Here is an 18,562-nt window from a genome sequence, read left to right as displayed (position 1 = left end):
TATTTCACTTATAATTCACTGTATCACAATTCCAGTGGGTCAGAAGTTTACATACACGAAGTTGACTGTGCCTTTTAAACAGCTTGGATTTTTTCTATTTTTTTTTAATCATGTCATGGCTTTAGAAGCTTCTGATAGGCTAATTGACATAATTTGAGTCAATTGGAGGTGTACCTGTGGATGTATTTCAAGGCCTACCTTCAAACTCAGTGCCTCTTTGCTTGACATCATGGGAAATTCAAAAGAAATCAGCCAAGACCTCCAGAAAGACAATTGTAGACCACAAGTCTGGTTCATCCTTGTGAGCAATTTCCAAACGTCTGAAGGTACCACGTACATCTGTCCAAACAATAGTACGCAAGTATAAACACCATGGGACCACGCAGCCGTCATACCGCTCAGGAAGGAGACACGTTCTGTCTCCTAGAGATGAACGTACTTTGGTGCGAAATGTGCAAATCAATCCCAGAACAACAGCAAAGGACCTTGTGAAGATGCTTGAGGAAACGGGTACAAAAGTATCTATATCCACAGTAAAATTAGTCCTATATCGACATAACCTGAAAGGCCGCTCAGCAAGGAAGAAGCCACTGCTCCAAAACCGCCATTAAAAAGCCAGAGTGTGGTTTGCAACTGCACATGGGGACAAAGATTGTATTTTTTTGAGAAATGTCGTCTGGGCTGATGAAACAAAAATACAACTGTTTGGCCATAATGACCATCGTTATGTTTGTAGGAAAAAGGGGTAAGCTTGCAAGCCGAGGAACACCATCCCAACTGTGAAGCACGGGGGTGGCAGCATTATGTTGTGGGGGTGCTTTGCTGCAGGAGGGACTGGTGCACTTCACAAAATAGATAATTTTATTTCCTCATAATACCATGTGAATATATTGAAGCAACATCTCAAGGAAGGGTACCACATGAGGGAGGAGGACCATGATGGACCCTCCACCTCCAAATCGATCCCGCTCCAGAGTACAGGCCTCGGTGTAACGCTCATTCCTTCGACGATAAACGCGAATCCGATCATCACCCCTGGTGAGTCAAAACCGCGAAGAGCACTTTTTGCCAGTCCTGTCTGGTCCAGCGACGTTAGGTTTGTGCCCATAGGCGATGTTGTTGCCGGTGATGTCTTGTGAGGACCTGCCTTTAGAACAGGCCTACAAGCCCTCAGTCCAGCCTCTCAGCCTATTGCGGACAGTCTGAGCACTGATGGAGGGATTGTGCGTTCCTGGTGTAACTCGGGTAGTTCTTGTTGCCATCCTGTACCTGTCCCGCAGGTGTGATGTTCAGATGTACCGATCCTGTGCAGGAGTTGTTGCATGTGGTCTGCCACTGCAAGGACGATCAGCTGTCCGTCCTGTCTCCCTGTAGCGCTGTCTTAGGTGTCTCACAGTTACAGACATTGCAATTATTGCCCTGGCCACATCTGCAGTCCTCATGCCCCCTTGCAGCATGCCTAAGGCACGTTCACGCAGATGAGCAGGGACCCTGGGCATCTTTCTTTTGGTGTTTTTCAAAGTCAGTAGAAAGGCCTCTTTAGTGTCCTAAGTTTTCATAACTGTGACCTTAATTGCCTATCGTCTGTTAAGCTGTTAGTGTCTTAACAATCGTTCCTCAGGTGCATGTTCATTAATTATTTACGGTTCATTGAACAAGCATGGGAAAGTGTTTAAACCCTTTGCAATCAAGATCTGTGAAGTTATTTGGATTTTTACGAATTATCTTTGAAAGACAGGGTTGTGAAAAAGGGACGTTTCTTTTTTTGATGAGTTTGGTAAAACTAATGTATCATACAAGGTTATCTGACTTTTCTCAAAAAGAACTTCATTGTGGCTAGCTACTTCTTGTCCCTCATGGTAGCCTGCACAGCCAAATAATCACTCCAGCATTGTATACCATTTCTCCCCTCTTGCTGCAGCTTTGCTGCAAAAACATATTAGAACAGTTGCAGCACATTGGTTTTCTCACCAGCGCTTATTTGGTTAACATTTTTAGTCCGCGCGCACTGTTGCTGCTACGGCACTTGTCTGGTGAGCACCCTTGGAGCTCCGCCCAAGCAAAGCATGTGATTTGTTTGACGTGTTGCGAGGCGTCACTGGGTTTCCACCCCTCTAGCTGATTTCTGCCATTGAACTTCCCCTGGCTTCTAGTGATGGGAAGTTTGGCTCTTGTTAGTGACTTTTCGACTCGTTCAGTCAAAATAAATATTTTTACTAATTTCGTTATTTTAGTCCAGAGCACGCAGGACCCCCTACCAACGAACGATTAACTTAAAACTCAAAAGAGTCATTATTCTACAAGCCTCTTTTTCATGTTGTTCACCATGAGCAGAAAGGAAGAGGCGAAGTGAAAGGTTTGACTCTCAACAAAATCTGTCTAAAATATATCCAATGCCTTTCTATGGGCTTATTTTGGACCTAAGCTTGTTGCCTGCTTTGACGCTTTTGGGACAACGACTCCCATTTGTTAGGGCGGAGAGGGGCTTGGTGAAGCTGTCATTTCTGACTAAGACTTGTAAAAGTATGCTTTAAACAATGTAGATTTTGTTCATTGCTAGGCATACAAATCAGATTTATTTATTGATACATTTGAACCGAGGTCTAGTTATGGCCGCAACCGGACTACATTGTGAACGACTCTTGGTGGAATGCATTGCTTGACTGGTGTGAGGGTGATAAGCACATTCGCAAACTGCAGCAACCCAAGTGATTTGTGTTAGAGTTCGTTGAGCAAAGGCTGTGTGCATGTTTTGGTTCTACAAAGATTTCTCAATAACATAAATTTGCATTTGTTCTTGCGCCATACAATCAATTATCAGTTCTTCTCTATGCTGCCTGCAGCATGATCTTTTTTCCTGTGCTCATACAGTGGATTCGGGAATTATATACACTTTTTTTTTACCCGTTTTTCTCCCCAATTTCGTGGTATCCAATTGTTTTTTAGTAGCTACTATCTTGTCTCATCGCTACAACTCCCGTACGGGTTTGGGAGACGAAGGTTGAAAGTCATGCGTCCTCCGATACACAACCCAACCAAGCCGCACTGCTTCTTAACACAGCGCGCATCCAATCAGGAAGCCAACCCGGAAGCCACCAATGTGTCGGAGGAAACACTGTGCACCTGGCAACCTTGGTTAGCGCGCACTGCGCCCGGCCCGCCACGGGAGTCGCTGGTGCGCGATGAGACAAGGATATCCCTACCGGCCAAGCCCGCTAGGCCAATTGTGCGTCGCCCCACGGACCTCCCGGTCGCGGCCGGTTACGACAGAGCCTGGGTGCGAACCCAGAATCTCCGGTGGCACAGCTGGCGCTGCAGTACAGCGCCCTTAACCACTGTGCCACCCAGGAGGCCCCTATACAATTTTTTTAAATACACATTTTTACTACTCAATCTACACACACTACTCCATAATGACAAAGCAAAAACAGGTTTTTAGAAGCGTAAAGAATAAAATAAAAACAAGTATTCAGACCCTTTGCTATGAGACTCAAAATTGAGCTCAGGTACATCCTGTTTCCATTGATCGTCCTTATGATGTTTCTACAACTTGATTTGGAGTCCACCTGTGGTAAATTCAATTGATGGTTGTCCTTTCAGAATGTTCTCCCATCTCTGCAGCACTCCACAAATCAGGCCTTTATGGTAAAGTGACCAGATGGAAGCCTCTCCTCAGTAAAAGGCGCATGACAGCCTGCTTGGAGTTTGCCAAAAGGCACCTAAAGGACTCTGACTATGAGAAGCAAGATTCTCTGGTCTGATGAAACCTAGATTAAACTCTTTGTCCTAAGTGCCAAGCGTCACGTCTGGAGGAACCTTGCACCATCCCTACGGTAAAGCATGGTGGTGGCAGCATCATCCTGAGGAGATTCTTTTCAGCGGCATGGACTGGGAGACAAGTCGGGATCGAGGCAAAGATGAACGGAGCAAAGTACAGAGAGATACTTGATGAAAACATTATCCAGAGTGCTCAGGACCTCAGACTTTGGCAAAGGTTCACCTTCCAACAGGACAATAACCCTAAGCACACACCCAAGACAACACAGGAGTGGCTTCGGGACAAGTCTCGGAATGTCCTTGAGTGGCCCGGACTTGAACCCGATCGAACATCTCTAGAGAGACCTGAAAATAGCTGTGCAGCAATGCTCCCCTTCCAACCTGACCGCTTGAGAGGATCTACAGAAAAGAATGGGAGAAACTCCACAAATACAATTTTATCAATTTTAGAATAATGCTCTGACGTAACAAAATGTGTAAATAGTCTGAATACTTTCCCGAAGGCACTGTATATATGCCTAATACATTTGTATATACTGTATATGACGTGAACAAACGTGCTTCCGGTATTGTGTATACTGAGCTCGTGTTATCCTGCAGTAGCTTTGTTAATTTCCTCATTCTCTCCCCTCAGGGAAGAAAGTTGGAGAGGAAGCTGTAAAACTGAACCCTATGTGTGCCGAAAGTCATCAGTGGTGAGTCTTTTTCACTCTAGCCATACACTACACATACATCGTCTTAAACCTATGTTCCAATCCTAGATGGGAAACTCGATTAGTTTGTAACCCTAAAGTTATGTAACTTATGGCTTGGTAATATCCACTCAGATCCCAAAAGAGTGAAATGTTGTTACCTCTCCTTGCATGTCCACTCCATTGATTGCATATATTTTAGCCTCATTGTTGTTAGCATAAGTACATTTGACTCAGCCGGTTAGTGAGTCACTCTTCCTCCAACACCCATCTATGAGCACATTGGCTGTGTAGTGTGCACTATGCACACACCCACATTTCCAGACATGTACAAGCACATTGAAATGAACTAGGTAAACAGAGGCTAGTGTTAAAACCTATTTGAGGTGTGTGTGTGTTTTAACTATACTTGTCGGGACCTTGAAGTCCCCAGAAGATTAGTAAACTGACATTTTGTTAGTCCCCACAAGGTCAAATGCTATTTCTAGGATGTTTAGGGTTAAGGTTAAAATTGTATTCAATATATGAATATTTATTTCAGTCTTTTACCATTCTAATTTTCGGAGTGGACACGTTGTTTGCAGAGCCACAACCTATGCTACACTTGTGAAAAACACGTTTTAGTTCCATTTACGAGTTTTGTCAATTTAGTCATTTGTTTGGAGTGCTCCTGTCAATGTTGAGTAAGGATGCCCACATAGAAGTAGGGCCTACATGCTACTAGGCCTGCATGCAAATGTAGGCATATAAATGTGCCCATTTGTGGATCTGATAGTATTTCTGATTGGCTTCACGCACCACCACTAATAAGCTGTGGAGCTTCTTTTTTCACCACAAACAGCAAGCAAACGAAGTCTGTTTTTACATCCACCGAAAATGACAATAGTTCCTCTATGTATTTGAAAAACCTTTCCAGCTCTCCTTTTCGATAAGCACTTAGTGTGAAGGGGAAAAATGTCATGCTCTTATCCAGTGGAAACATCAAAAAATGATTACTTCTTATCCCTTGCTCAAATAGCCTACAGCTGTGTCTGTCCCGGAGCTCACTGGTGCTGGAAACTCTGAGCGGCAGAATATTTTATACAATGTTGCAAGTTTGCTAGCACAGCTTTGGGCCAGACCAAAGTTAATAGTTGATACAATGTTTCAAGTTGCAGACAGGCCATGCATAGCCATAGGGCGCCACACAATTGGCCCAGCGTCGTCCGCGTTTAGCTGGGGTAGGCCGTCATTGTAGGTAAGAATTTGTTCTTAACTGACTTGCCTAGTTAAATAAAATAATTTAACAAAAAAAAATGATTTCTAGAATGATTTCTAGGATATTATTTTATTTATGTTTTATTCTACCTGCAGGCTGCAATTGTTTTATTTGTTGGCTCTATGGGCTATTATTACATAGTTGGAAATGGCAATAGAAGTTACTTTTTAGGTTTGTCATTTTCGCCAAAAGGCATGTGGGAGACTCGCCAAACTTATGAAAGAAGGTACTCTGGTCAAATGAAACTAAAATGTAGCTTTTTGGCCATCAAGGAAAATGCTATGTCTGGCACAAACCCAACACCTCTCATTACCCCAAGAAAGCCATCCCCACAGTGAAGCATGGTGGTGGCAGCATCATGCTGTGTGGATGTTTTTCGTCGGCAGGGACTGGTCAGAATTTAAGGATTGATGAATGGTGCTAAATACAGGGAAATTCTTGAGGGAGAACTGTTTGTCTTCCAGAGATTTAAGACTAGGACGGAGGTTCACCTTCCAGCAGGACAATGACCCTAAGCATACTGCTAAAGCAACACTCGAGTGGTTTAAGGAGAAACATTTAAATGTCTTGGAATGGCCTAGTCAAAGCCCAGACCTCAATCCAATTGAGAATCTGTGGGGTGACTTAAAGATTGCTGTACACCAGCGGAACACATCCAACTTGAAGTAGCTGGAGCAGTTTTGCCTTGAAGAATGGGCAAAAACCCCAGTGGCTAGATGTGCCAAGCTTATAGAGACACACCCCAAGAGACTTGCAGTTGTAATTGCGGCAAAAAGTGCATCTACAAAGTATTGACTTTGGGGGGGGTGAGTAGTTATGCACACTCAAGTTGAGTTTTTTTGGTCTTATTTCTTATTTGTTTCACAATAAAAAAATATATATTTTGCATCGTCAAAGTGGTGGGCATGTTGTGTAAATCAAATGATACAACCCCCCCCCCCCCAAATCAGTCATGGATGAATTTATATCCAATGAATATCTTTAGTTAGTACAAGGCCTGAAACTTGCAATAGGACTTGCCCATGATAGAGGTTCAGAAGCCTCTGGTTTTGGGTGAGTGACAGAGTAGCCCTGCAGCTGTCCCTAGAACAGTGACTCATGCCTTCTTGGGCTGCAGTGTGTGGTTGGAATGTTGTCCTTACAAGCATCTAGTTTTAGAGTGCCTTGCAATCCCTGCCAGGTAAAATAGGACAAGGCCAATCATCACTCTACTGATTCAAAAGGAACCACTCAGGAAAATTCTCAGGTACTACATATTGATTTGATTTAAGATTGTGTGTGTCCTCGTTATGCTGCCAAAGCACACAAGGCCATGGCAGGAGATTGTCTGTGTGAACTAATCTTGATGATAACCAACAGTGACTTCAGAAAGTATTCACACCCCTTGACTTTTTCCACATCTTGTTGTTACAGCCTGAATTACACTTTGGATGGTGTAGCAATAACCCAGTCACTACAAAAATACAGGCTTCCATCCTAACTCAGTTGCCGCAGAGGAAGGAAACCACTTAGAGATTTCACCATGAGGCCAATGGTGACTTTAAAACAGTTATTTGAATGGCTGTGCTAGGAGAGAACTGAGGATGGATCAACATTGTAGTTACTCCACAACACAAACCTAAATGACAGAGTGAAATGAAGAAAGCCTGTACAGAATACAAATATTCAAAACATGCATCCTGTTTGCAATAAGGCACAATAGTAAAACTGCAAAACGTGGCAAAGAAATTAACTTCATGTCCTGAATACAAAGTGTTATGTTTGGGGCAAACATCACTGAGTACCACTCTTAATATTTTCAATCATGGTGGCTTCATCATGTTATTAGTATGCTTGTCATCGGCAAGAACTACGGATTTTGGGGGGGATAAAAATACATGGAATAGAGCTAAGCAAAGGGCAAAATCCTAGAAAGAAACCTGCTTCAGTCTGCTTTCCAACAAACACTTGGAGACACCTTTCAGCAGGACAATTACCTAAAACACAAGGCCAAATATACACTAGAGTTGTTAACCAAGATGACATTGAATGTTTCTGAGTGGCCTAGTTCCAGTTTTGACTTAAATCGAAACTTGAAAATGGCTGTTTAGCAATAATCAACAACCAACTTGACAGGGCTTGAATAATTTAAAGAATAATGTGCAAATATTGTACAATCCAGGTGTGCAAAGCTAATAGACTTATCCAGAAAGACTTACAGCTATAATCGCTGCCAAAGGTGATTCTAACATGTATTGACTCAGGAGTGTGAATACTTATGTAGATGAGATATTTCTGTATTTCAAAACATGTCTTAGAACATGTTTTCACTTTGTCATTATGGGGTATTGTGTGTCGATGGGTGAGACAAAAAATATAGTTAATCAATTTTGAATTCTGGCTGTGACACAAAATGTGAAGGCATACAGTGAGCTCAAAGTATTGGGACAGTGACACATTTGTTGTTTTGGCTCTGTACTCCAGTACTTTTTTATACAACAGTTTAAGTGCAGACTGCCAGCTTTCATTTTTGGGTATTTACATCCATATCGGTTGAACCGTGTAGAAATTGCAGCACGTTTTGTACATAGTCCAAAATTATTGGGACAAATTCACTTGTGTATTAAAGTAATCAAAAGTGTAGTATTTGGTCCCATATTCGTAGCACGAAGTGACGATATCAAGCTTGTGACTCTACATATTTGTTGGATGCATTTGTTGTTTTTGGGGGTTATTTCCAATTTGTTTTGTGCCCAATAGAAATTCATGTTAAATAATGTATTGTGTCCTTTTGGAGTCACTTTCATTGTAAGTAAAAAATATGTTTTTAAACACTTCTACATTAATGTGGATGCTACCATGATTACGGATAATCCTGAATGCCCTACCCTAGTAAAACTGACTATCCTACCGATCCTCGACTTCGGCGATGTCATCTACAAAATAGCTTCCAATACTCTACTCAGCAAACTGGATGCAGTCTATCACAGTGCCATCCGTTTTGTTACCAAATCACCTTATACCAACCACCACTGCGACCTGTATGCTCTAGTCGGCTGGCCCTCGCTACCTATTCGTCGCCAGACCCACTGGCTCCAGGTCACCTATAAGTCTATGCTAGGTAAAGCTCCGCCTTATCTCAGTTCACTGGTCACGATAACAACACCCACCCGTAGCACACGTTCCAGCAGGTATATCTCACTGATCATCCCCAAAGCCATCACCTCATTTGGCCACCTTTCCTTCCAGTTCTCTGCTGCCAGTGACTGGAACGAATTGCAAAAATCGCTGAAGTTGGAGACTTTTATTTCCCTCACCAACTTTAAACATCAACTATCTGAGCAGCTATCCGATTGCTGCAGCTGTACATAGTCCATCTGTAAATAGCCCACCCAATCTACCTACCTCATCCCCATACTGTTTTTATTTTATTTACTTTTCTGCTCTTTTGCACACCAGTATCTCTACTTGCACATCATCTGCTCATTTACCACTTCAGTGTTAATCTGCTAAATTGTAATTATTTGCTCCTATGGCCTATTTATTGCCTACCTCCTCATGCCTTTTGCACACACTGTATATAGACTTTCTTTTTTGTACTGTGTCATTGACTTGTTTATTGTGTTATTGGCTTGTTTATTGTTTACTCCATGTGTAACTCTGTGTTGTTGTCTGTGTCACACTGCTTTGCTTTATCTTGCCAGGTCGCAGTTGCAAATGAGAACTTGTTCTCAACTGGCCTACCTGGTTAAATAAAGGTGAAATAAAAAATGAATTGTGAATAATGATGAGTGAGAAAGATAGACGCACTAATATCATAACCCCCAAAAATGCTAACCTCCTCTCTTATTGTAATGGTGAGAGGTTAACATGTCTTCGAGGTATGATATGTGTGCGTCTGAATCAACTCAAACATTAAGAAGAATTGTGTATTAAATAACTGGGAAATATTTTTGCTAACCTATTTTCAGGCAACAATATACCATCTGTGTTTGATGATGAAATGACCCAACTTAAAGAATGGGTTGAAAATTGAGAAGAATAGGGCTCGATACACCTCAACTCATTCCTGAATGCTGTTGATAAAGCAAAAACGACAAAAGCAACAGGAATGGAGGAGCTGTTTTGAAAATGGTATCGTCCCTTCAACTTGGTACATGTCTATCATTTAACCAATCCCAAAGTCATCAAAGAATGATCCACAGGTTCCATTAAATTACAGAGGTGTCAGCCTTTTAGCAGTCTACACGTTATTCTCTTGTATCTTAAACAACAGGTTGACTCAGTATTTAGAAATGTCAGGTTTACTTGAAGATGAGCAGAACAGGTTTCGTAAAAACAGGGCTTGTATAGATCACATTTACATTGTATCCATTGTATCCGCATTTCGCTACACTCGCATTAACATCTGCTAACCATGTGTATGTGACAAATAAAATTTGATTTGATTTGATTTGATTAGAGCCAGACAACAATAATGTAAACCTACATGGCTTGGTTTTTGCTCCGACATACACTGTCAGCTGTGGGACCTTATATAGACAGGTGTGTGCCTTTCCAAATCATGTCCAATCAATTTAATTTACGACAGGTGGACTCTAATCAAGTTGTAGAAACATCTCAAGGATGAGCAATGGAAACCGGATGCACCTGAGCTCAATTTCGAGTCTCATAGCAAAGGCTCTGAATATTTATATTAATAAGGTATGTGTTTTTTTTGTGTTAACATTTCTAAAAACAGTATTTTGCTTTGTCATTATAGGGTATTGTGTGTAGATTGAGAAATGGTTTAAAATGTAATCCATTTATAATAAGTCTTTAACTTAACAAAATGTGGAAAAAGGAAGGGGCCTGAATACTTTCTGAATGAACTGTGTATAAATTAAAGTATGTGGACACCCCTTCAAATTAGTGGATTTGTCTATTTCAGCCATGCCGTTGACTGACAGGTGTATAAAATCGAGCACACAGCCATGCAATCTCCAGAGAAAAACATTGGCAGTAAAATGGCATTACTGAAGAGCTCAGCGATTTTCACCGTGGCACCGTCATAGGATGCCACCTTTCCAACAAGTCCATTTCTGCCTTGCTAGAACTGCCCCGGTCAACTGTAAGGGCTGTTATTGTAAAGTGGAAACGTCTAGGATCATGGATCATCACTGGATGCTTCGTGCCATGGATCATCACTGGAGGCTTCGTGCCATGGATCATCACTGGAGGCTTCGTGCTATGGATCATCACTGGAGGCTTCGTACGTGGAGCTGGAACAGGTCTCACCGGAGGAGACGCACTGGAGACCATGACCGCTGAGCCGGCACCATCCATCCTGGCTGGATGCCCACTCTAGCATGGCAAATGCGGGGAGCTGGAACAGAGCGCACCGGGCTGTGAATGCGCACTGAAGACACCGTGCACATCACTGCATAACACGGTGCCTGACCGGTCACACGCTCCCCACGGTAAGTACGGGGAGTTAGCTCAGGTCTAAACCCTGACTCCGCCAATCTCCCTGTGTGGGCTGCCTCTCGTGCTTGCGTCGAGGTTGATCTAACTCCTCGTATCGTCGCCGTTCTGCTCTCCCTGCCTCCATCTGCTCCCTTGGACGGCGATACTCTCCGGCCCTTGTCCAGGGTCCTTCTCCATCCAGGATTTCTTCCCATGTCCACTCCTGGCCACGCTGCTTGGTCCGTTTTTGGTGGGATCTTCTGTAACTACTCTCGTTGGTGGTAGGAAGAGTGGACCAAAGCGCAGCGTGGAAAGTGTTCATTATTCTTTTATTTAAAAAAAAACACTCAAACAAAATAACAAACGTGAAAACGAAAGCGCACAGTTCTGTCAGACAGAAACACTAAACAGAAAACAGAGACAAAGATAGACAGCTGCCTCTGATTGGGAACCACACTCGGCCAAAAACAAAGAAATAGCAAACAGACTTTCCCACCCGAGTCACACCCTGACCTAACCAAACATAGAGAATAATAAGGATCTCTAAGGTCAGGGCGTGACATTTTGCTTCCATCTTTGTGGCAACAGTTTGGGGAAGGCCCTTTCCTGTTTCAGCATGACAATGCCCCTGTGCACAGAGCGAGGTCCATACAGAGATGGTTTGTCGAGGTCGGTGTGGAACGTGACTGGCCTGCACAGAGCCCTGACCTCAACTCCATCAATCACCATTGGGATGAATTGGAACACCTAATTGCCCAACATCAGTGCCCGACCTCACTAAAGCTCTTTTGGCTGAATGGAAGCAAACCCCCTCAGCAATGTTCCAACATCTAGTGGAAAGCCATCCCTGAAGAGTGGAGGCTGTTAGAGTGCGCATCCGGACCCTTCGTTAGCATTCATAGTGGAGGTGGATGCGTCCGAGGCTGGGGTTGGAGCTGTGCTGTCACAGCAATCGGGCACGCCACCGAAGCTCCGTCCCTGCGCTTTCTTTTCCAAGAAGCTGGGTCCGGCGGAGCGGAACTATGATGTGGGGGACCGGGAGTTACTATCTATGGTAAAAGCCCCGAAGGTGTGGAGACACTGGCTAGAGGGGGCTAAACACCCTTTCCTCATCTGGACTGACCACCACAATCTGGAGTATATTCGAGCAGCGAGGAGACTGAATCCGCGTCAGGCTAGGTGGGCCATGTTTTTTACACGCTTTAGATTTACGATCTCTTATAGACCAGGTTCCCTTAACACTAAGGCCGACGCGCTGTCCCGTCTCTGACACCGAGGACCGGTCCATCAATCCCACTCCTATCCTTCCAGCCTCTCGGCTGGTGTCCCCGGTGGTATGGGAGGTGGACGCGGACATCGAGCGGGCGTTGAGGGTTGAACCTGCGCCTTCAGTGTCCGACTGGTCTTAGGTACGTGCCGCTTGGTGTCCGTGATAAATTGATTCGGTGGGCTCACACACTACCTTCTTCAGGTCGTCGTCGCCGGCCTACTAGCTGCCATCGATTCCCTTTCCTTTTGTTTCTGTTAGTTGGGTCTAATTGGTTACACCTGTTTTGAGTTTAGTTTTGTTTGTAGGCTATTTAAGGGCACTAGGCCCGCTAGTTATTGAGCGGGCTTGTTCTCTGTTTTATGGTGTTGGTTGATTATTGTGATCTCTATTTTTCCGGACAGTTTTAGTCCTGTTTATTTGGACGGGTTGTTTCATGCGCCCTTGTGTTTTGCATGTCCGTTTTTCCGCTGTCATTGGAATAAAATATCCACGTACGGAACTACCTGCTCTCTGCGCTTGACTCCTCCAGTCATAACAGAATCATCAGGCCATTATTTTTAATGGTCTCACTTAGTCCAGCTGTGGTCACTGTTCATTCAATTCCAGTTACATGTAATAGTTCACACCATGTTGGAAGTCGGAACAACCCAGTTATCATCAATCCACTGACGTGTTTCTTCATAAGAGGTAGCTAGCCGGTCGGTGGTGCATAACTTGCTAAAGCTCATAATCACACAGCAGAATGTTTTCATTGGAAACCAGTCGGCTAAAAGCTGGAGATAGGATCTCTGCTCCTGTGGTATTGTGGAGCTCCCCACTCATCGAGCGCCAACCAGCAGTGGTGTGGCCGCACCTTGCACTACCATTAGACCATAAACAAGCACCTTTTTGTTACAGTTATATACAACTTGCCCACCAATGCTTTGGCAGAGAATAGACAAAGGTTCTCTTGAGTGTGGTGTGGGTGGCACTTGACTTCTCTTTGTCTTATTTGAATAGGTGGCTTATAGAAAGTATTCAGACCCCTTGACTTTTTCCACATTTTGTTACGTTACAGCCTCATTCTAGAATGAATACAATTGTTTTTTCTCTCAATCTACACACAACACCCATAATGGCAAAGCAAAAACAGGTTTTTAGAAACATTTGCAAATCTATTAAATAAAAAAACGGATATCACATTTACATAAGTATTGTGAGCGGACCAAGTAATTGGGCGTCACTCTAAAGCGGGAAGGTGGAATAAACGAGTCAGGAGTAAGTTTTCTTGATTGAACACAGTTCTCTATTGAGGGCATTGGGTCAACACAAACACTCCAACATGATCAATGAAAATCTTCCCAGGAAAAACATACATCTTCTTCTCCAGATGAAACAAGAACATAATAGGATTATCTTTAAACTACAACAAAAAGTCACGGGATTGTCACCGTCTTAGTGGTTCTTCCTGGATAGCTCCTCTCTCTCGATGGCCATCTTCCAGAGATAGTTTTTCCCTCTCTCTGCTGGTTCCATTCTCTCTCTTATAGGGGAAGGAGAGTATGTCATTAGTACCGTCAGCTGTGCTTAATTGCCTCTGGTTACCTTGTCTCCCATGCCTTGTTGGGCTACTATCCATGAGCCCAGCCTGCCCTCTGGTGGTCCTTCCACATACCTTCCCCCCCAGAACCGAACCGGAGGGTCGGGCGCCAGACGCACCGTCTTGGTCGCGTCGGGACAGCGCGTCTGCATTCCCGTTCCTCGATCCGGCCCTGTGGATGACATGGAAAGAGAACGGTTGTAAAGACAAAAACCATCTGCCTATTCTGTTGTTATTGTTTCTCTTACCAGCCATCCACGTGAGGGGCGCATGGTCAGTAACTAATGCAAACCTCCGACCCAGTAGGTAGTACCGGAGATAATCGAGGGCCCACTTGATGGCTAAGGCCTCTTTCTCTACGGTCGCATACCTCTGTTGCCGATCGCTGAGCTTCCTACTAATGAAGAGAATCGGCTTCTCTTCTTCACCTTTACCCTGAGCTAGTACGGCCCCGAGCCCTGTATCCGAGGCGTCGACCTGCACAATGAACTCTTGTGAGAAGTCCGGAGCCTGTAGAACGGGATCAGAACACAGGCCATCTTTTAGCAATTGAAAGGCCTCTTCCGTCTCGTCTTTCCACTCTACCTGGCAGGTTTTTCCTGATGAGGTTTGTGAACAGGCCCGAACATCTCGCTTGGTCCGGGGTCGAGGCCAGTCACGAATTGCCCTTGTCTTCTCTGCCTGTGGGCGTATTTTCCCATTCCCCACGGTGTACCCCAGGTATTCTGCTTCGGACAGGCCCAGGCAGCATTTATTTAGATTGGCTGTCAACCCTGTGGCTTCCAAACTCACAAGCACCGCCCGTAATCGCAGGAGGTGACTATCCCAGTCCTCGCTGTGGATGACCACATTGTCTATGTACGCCGCTGCATACTCTTGATGGGGCCGTAGAATGGCATCCATGAGGCGTTGGAAAGTTGCAGCGGCACCGTGCAGTCCGAAGGGCATCCTCACATACTGGAAAAGCCCCTCTGGGGTGGCGAAGGCAGTCTTTGGGCGATCCTCCGGAGCCACCGGCACTTGCCAATATCCCTTCGTCAAATCCAGGGTAGTGAGGAACTTGGCCTTTCCTAAGCGCTCCAAAAGTTCATCCACGCGGGCCATGGGATATGCATCGAATGTAGAGATGGCATTCACGCCCCTAAAGTCGTTGCAGAGTCTCATACTACCATCGGATTTGGGGACCAGGACTATGGGACTGGACCACTCACTCGTCGAGGGCTCGATCACGCCCATCCTCAACATTTCCCTCACCTCTTTCTTAGCGATGACTCGGCGAGCCTCAGGAATCCTGTAAGGGCGGATATGCACCTTCTTGCCGGGTTCAGTGTGGATATGGTGGAACAGGACATCTGTTTGTCCTGGGAATGGAGAGAATATTCGACCGAAGTTCATAATCAGCTTGTCTAGCTGTCTTGACTGCTCCGGTAGGAGAGTTTGGCCACGGCGCACCTGTGGTAGAGCCTCCTCTTTTCCTTTGCCCTCCAGGGCCATCAAAGCCACCTCCTCCTCTCGTCCATGGTACGTCTTCAGCAGGTTTATGTGATAGTTGGACCTTCTTCCTCCTGTCAGGTTGCTTGATGAGGTAATTGACCGGTGAGACCCTTTTCATTACCTCGTAGGGCCCCCTCCACTGCGCCAGCAAGCGATGTTCGGCCGTGGGCACAAGCACCATCACTTTCTCTCCCACGGTGAACCCACGGGGGGGTCGCGGACTTATCATAGGCCCGGCCTTGGGTCCTTTGGGCCTTCTCCATATGCTCCTTGACTATGGGCCACACTGCTGACAGGCGGTCTCTCATCAGGGTAACGTGTTCTATTGTGGATCGAAAGGGGCATGGTTGGGTCTCCCAGGTCTCCTTGGCTAAGTCGAAGATCCCTCGACAGGGTCTGCCATAGAGCAATTCAAACGGAGAGAATCCAGTGGATGCCTGGGGTACTTCTCGCAGGGCAAACATTAAGTGTGGGAGAAGCATGTCCCAGTTTTTCCCGTCTCGGGACACCACTCTTCTCAACATGCTTTTAATCGTTTTGTTCAAGCGTTCACACAACCCGTCTGTTTGAGGATGGAATATGCTTGTACGTATCTGAACCTGATATAACCGACACAAGTCCTTCATCAACCGGGACATGAACGGGGTTCCTTGATCGGTTAAGATGTTCTCTCGTGTGGGCCTCCCCAAGACTATCAGGAATAACTCCTTGGCAATTCCCTTTGACGACATGTTACGCAGGGGTATGGCCTCCGAGAACTTGGTAGCGTAATCTATAACCACTAGGATGTACTCGTGTCCTCTGGCGGATTTTGGGAGGGGTCCTGCGAGGTCCATAGCTATGCGTTCAAAGGGAGTCTCTATGATGGGGAGAGGAATCAAAGGGTTACGTAGGTGTGGCCGTGGGGCTGTACGTTGACATTGATCACACGTCCTACAATACCTGGCCACATCCCGGGTGACCCGGGGCCAATAGAATCTCTGCATGATTCTGTCAATAGTCTTGTCTCGTGCCAGGTGTCCTCCTAGGACGTGGGAATGGGCTAACTGTAGAACTGTATCCCTTTATGGCCTAGGCACCATTAGTAATTCCTGGTTTCCCCCCCCTTCGTCGTACGACCCAGTATAAGAGACCCCGCCTGATTGCATAGTAAGGAAGAGGGGGCTCACCTGATCCGTCGACGTTCCCCCCGTCGATCACCTTCACCTTCCTCATGGCCTCCCTTAGGTCTGGGTCTCTATGCTGCGAGGTGCCGAACTGTCCCTTTAATTCCTGGGGCAGGTCGACCTCGGTAGAGGGATGTGGAGGATGTTCCACATCCCCATCAGGGGTGACCGAGGAGAATCCCTTCCAGGTTCCCTCCTCGGATGGAGCTTCAAATATATCCCTTAGCGCCTGGTTGCTCCTTTCTTCCTGCGTTGTGTATAACCCTTCACATGTGTCTTCATCTGTGGTTTCCTGGAATATCTGTCGTAAACGTTGGGTCGCTATTTCTTCCTCTGCTGCAGAGGACGAGGACGCGGCTACGTCTCCTTGTAAGGACTACTACCTTGGGCTTGGATTTTCTCTTCTTTCCTGTCCCCCTTCTTCCCGTACATAACGTCATCTGCCGAAGCTCCTTATATAGGGGACAGTCTCTCCCGATCAATAATGGCACCTTCAGCTGGGGCACTTTCCCTGCTGACTGTACACCTTCCTTTTGGAGTGAGAATAGGCAGATTCACAGTGGGGTAATAGTGGGTGTCTCCATGGATACAGGATACGGCTACTTTGTCTGGTAGCAGTGTTGCGGAGGTCACCATCCGCTCCTCTACTAACGTAACCATACTTCCCGAGTCGAGAATAGCTACCACATCTTGTCCTTCGACTCGCACCGGAATCTCTGAGGCTGGGGCTATCTCTGCTAACCAACAGTGTTGATCCTGCCCCCTCAAAATGGGATGTGTGGGGATAGGCAGTAATGACTCCGTGACCATGGGCTCATCCTTGCTAGGACATTGTGGGGCATAATGGTTGGGAGACTGACATTTATAACACCGACCCTGCTGTGTGGTGGCTGACTTCTCCCACCTCCGGGGGGGGTTTGGACGTTTCAGTGGCGGGCGCGCCGGGGTGAGTCGTGGTACGGGATTAGAAGACTCATTCCGTTCCTCCTTGTCACTTTTTAACAACTCCCCTGTAGACCGATATGTTTCCACCGCCTGGGCTATGTCGTCGGCTGACAACGGGTTGGCTTGCCCCACAACCCTTTTTAAGTCACTGGGTAATTCTCTCAATATCTTGTCCACTACGAGAGTCTATCACATGTCCTACTCCCTTTCCAGGTTCTAGCCACTGTTTCGTCAGTCGTATTATTGCGAAGATCTGGGCACGGACGGGTTGATCAGCTGTATAGGTCCATTGATGGAATTTTACAGCCCTATCTCTGGCAGTCAGCTGGTACCGGGACAGGATCTCGGTTTTTAGTCGCCCATAGTCCGCAGCTTCGCGGGAATCCAGGTCAAAATAGGCTTCCTGAGCCACCCCGGTCAAAAGAGGGGCTAATGCGCTCGCCCATTCTGTGGGATGTAAGATGGCGTGAGCAGCCGCTCTTGGCTTAACTCTAGGTTCTTCTCGTCGGCTCAGCTGTTGTTGCAGGAGTTCTATGGTTGTCTGCTGTGCCGTGATCAATTGTTGTAGTAGGGCGTTATCCATCGTTCTTGAATGGTTCCTCCGGGTCTACTGGAAGAATCTTGATTTACTCACTTATCCTTGTGTCACTCGTCCACCTAATGCCCGCATCCTCCACCAATGTGAGCGGACCAAGTAATTGGGCGTCACTCTAAAGCGGGAAGGTGGAATAAACGAGTCAGGAGTAAGTTTTCTTGATTGAACACAGTTCTCTATTGAGGGCATTGGGTCAACACAAACACTCCAACATGATCAATGAAAATCTTCCCAGGAAAAACATACATCTTCTTCTCCAGATGAAACAAGAACATAATAGGATTATCTTTAAACTACAACAAAAAGTCCCGGGATTGTCACCGTCTTAGTGGTTCTTCCTGGATAGCTCCTCTCTCTCGGTG

At 45.6% G+C, this 18,562-nt stretch overlaps 1 protein-coding gene across 6 annotated transcripts in view; it reads left to right on the top strand.

Moving 5' to 3' along the window:
- LOC110502298 (regulator of microtubule dynamics protein 2) overlaps positions 1-18,562 on the top strand; it is a 61,213-nt gene that overhangs the window by 26,475 nt on the left and 16,176 nt on the right. For all 6 annotated transcript variants that reach the window (XM_021580225.2, XM_021580223.2, XM_036959890.1 and 3 more), the window contains exon 5: positions 4,412-4,472. In XM_021580225.2, coding sequence (XP_021435900.2) covers positions 4,412-4,472 — 61 coding nt within the window. The remainder of the gene's footprint in view (positions 1-4,411; positions 4,473-18,562) is intronic.

Source organism: Oncorhynchus mykiss, chromosome 23 (assembly GCF_013265735.2).
Source record: "Oncorhynchus mykiss isolate Arlee chromosome 23, USDA_OmykA_1.1, whole genome shotgun sequence".
In the NCBI taxonomy this organism is placed as follows: domain Eukaryota; kingdom Metazoa; phylum Chordata; class Actinopteri; order Salmoniformes; family Salmonidae; genus Oncorhynchus; species Oncorhynchus mykiss.
This window is presented reverse-complemented; position numbering and strand designations above follow the sequence as displayed.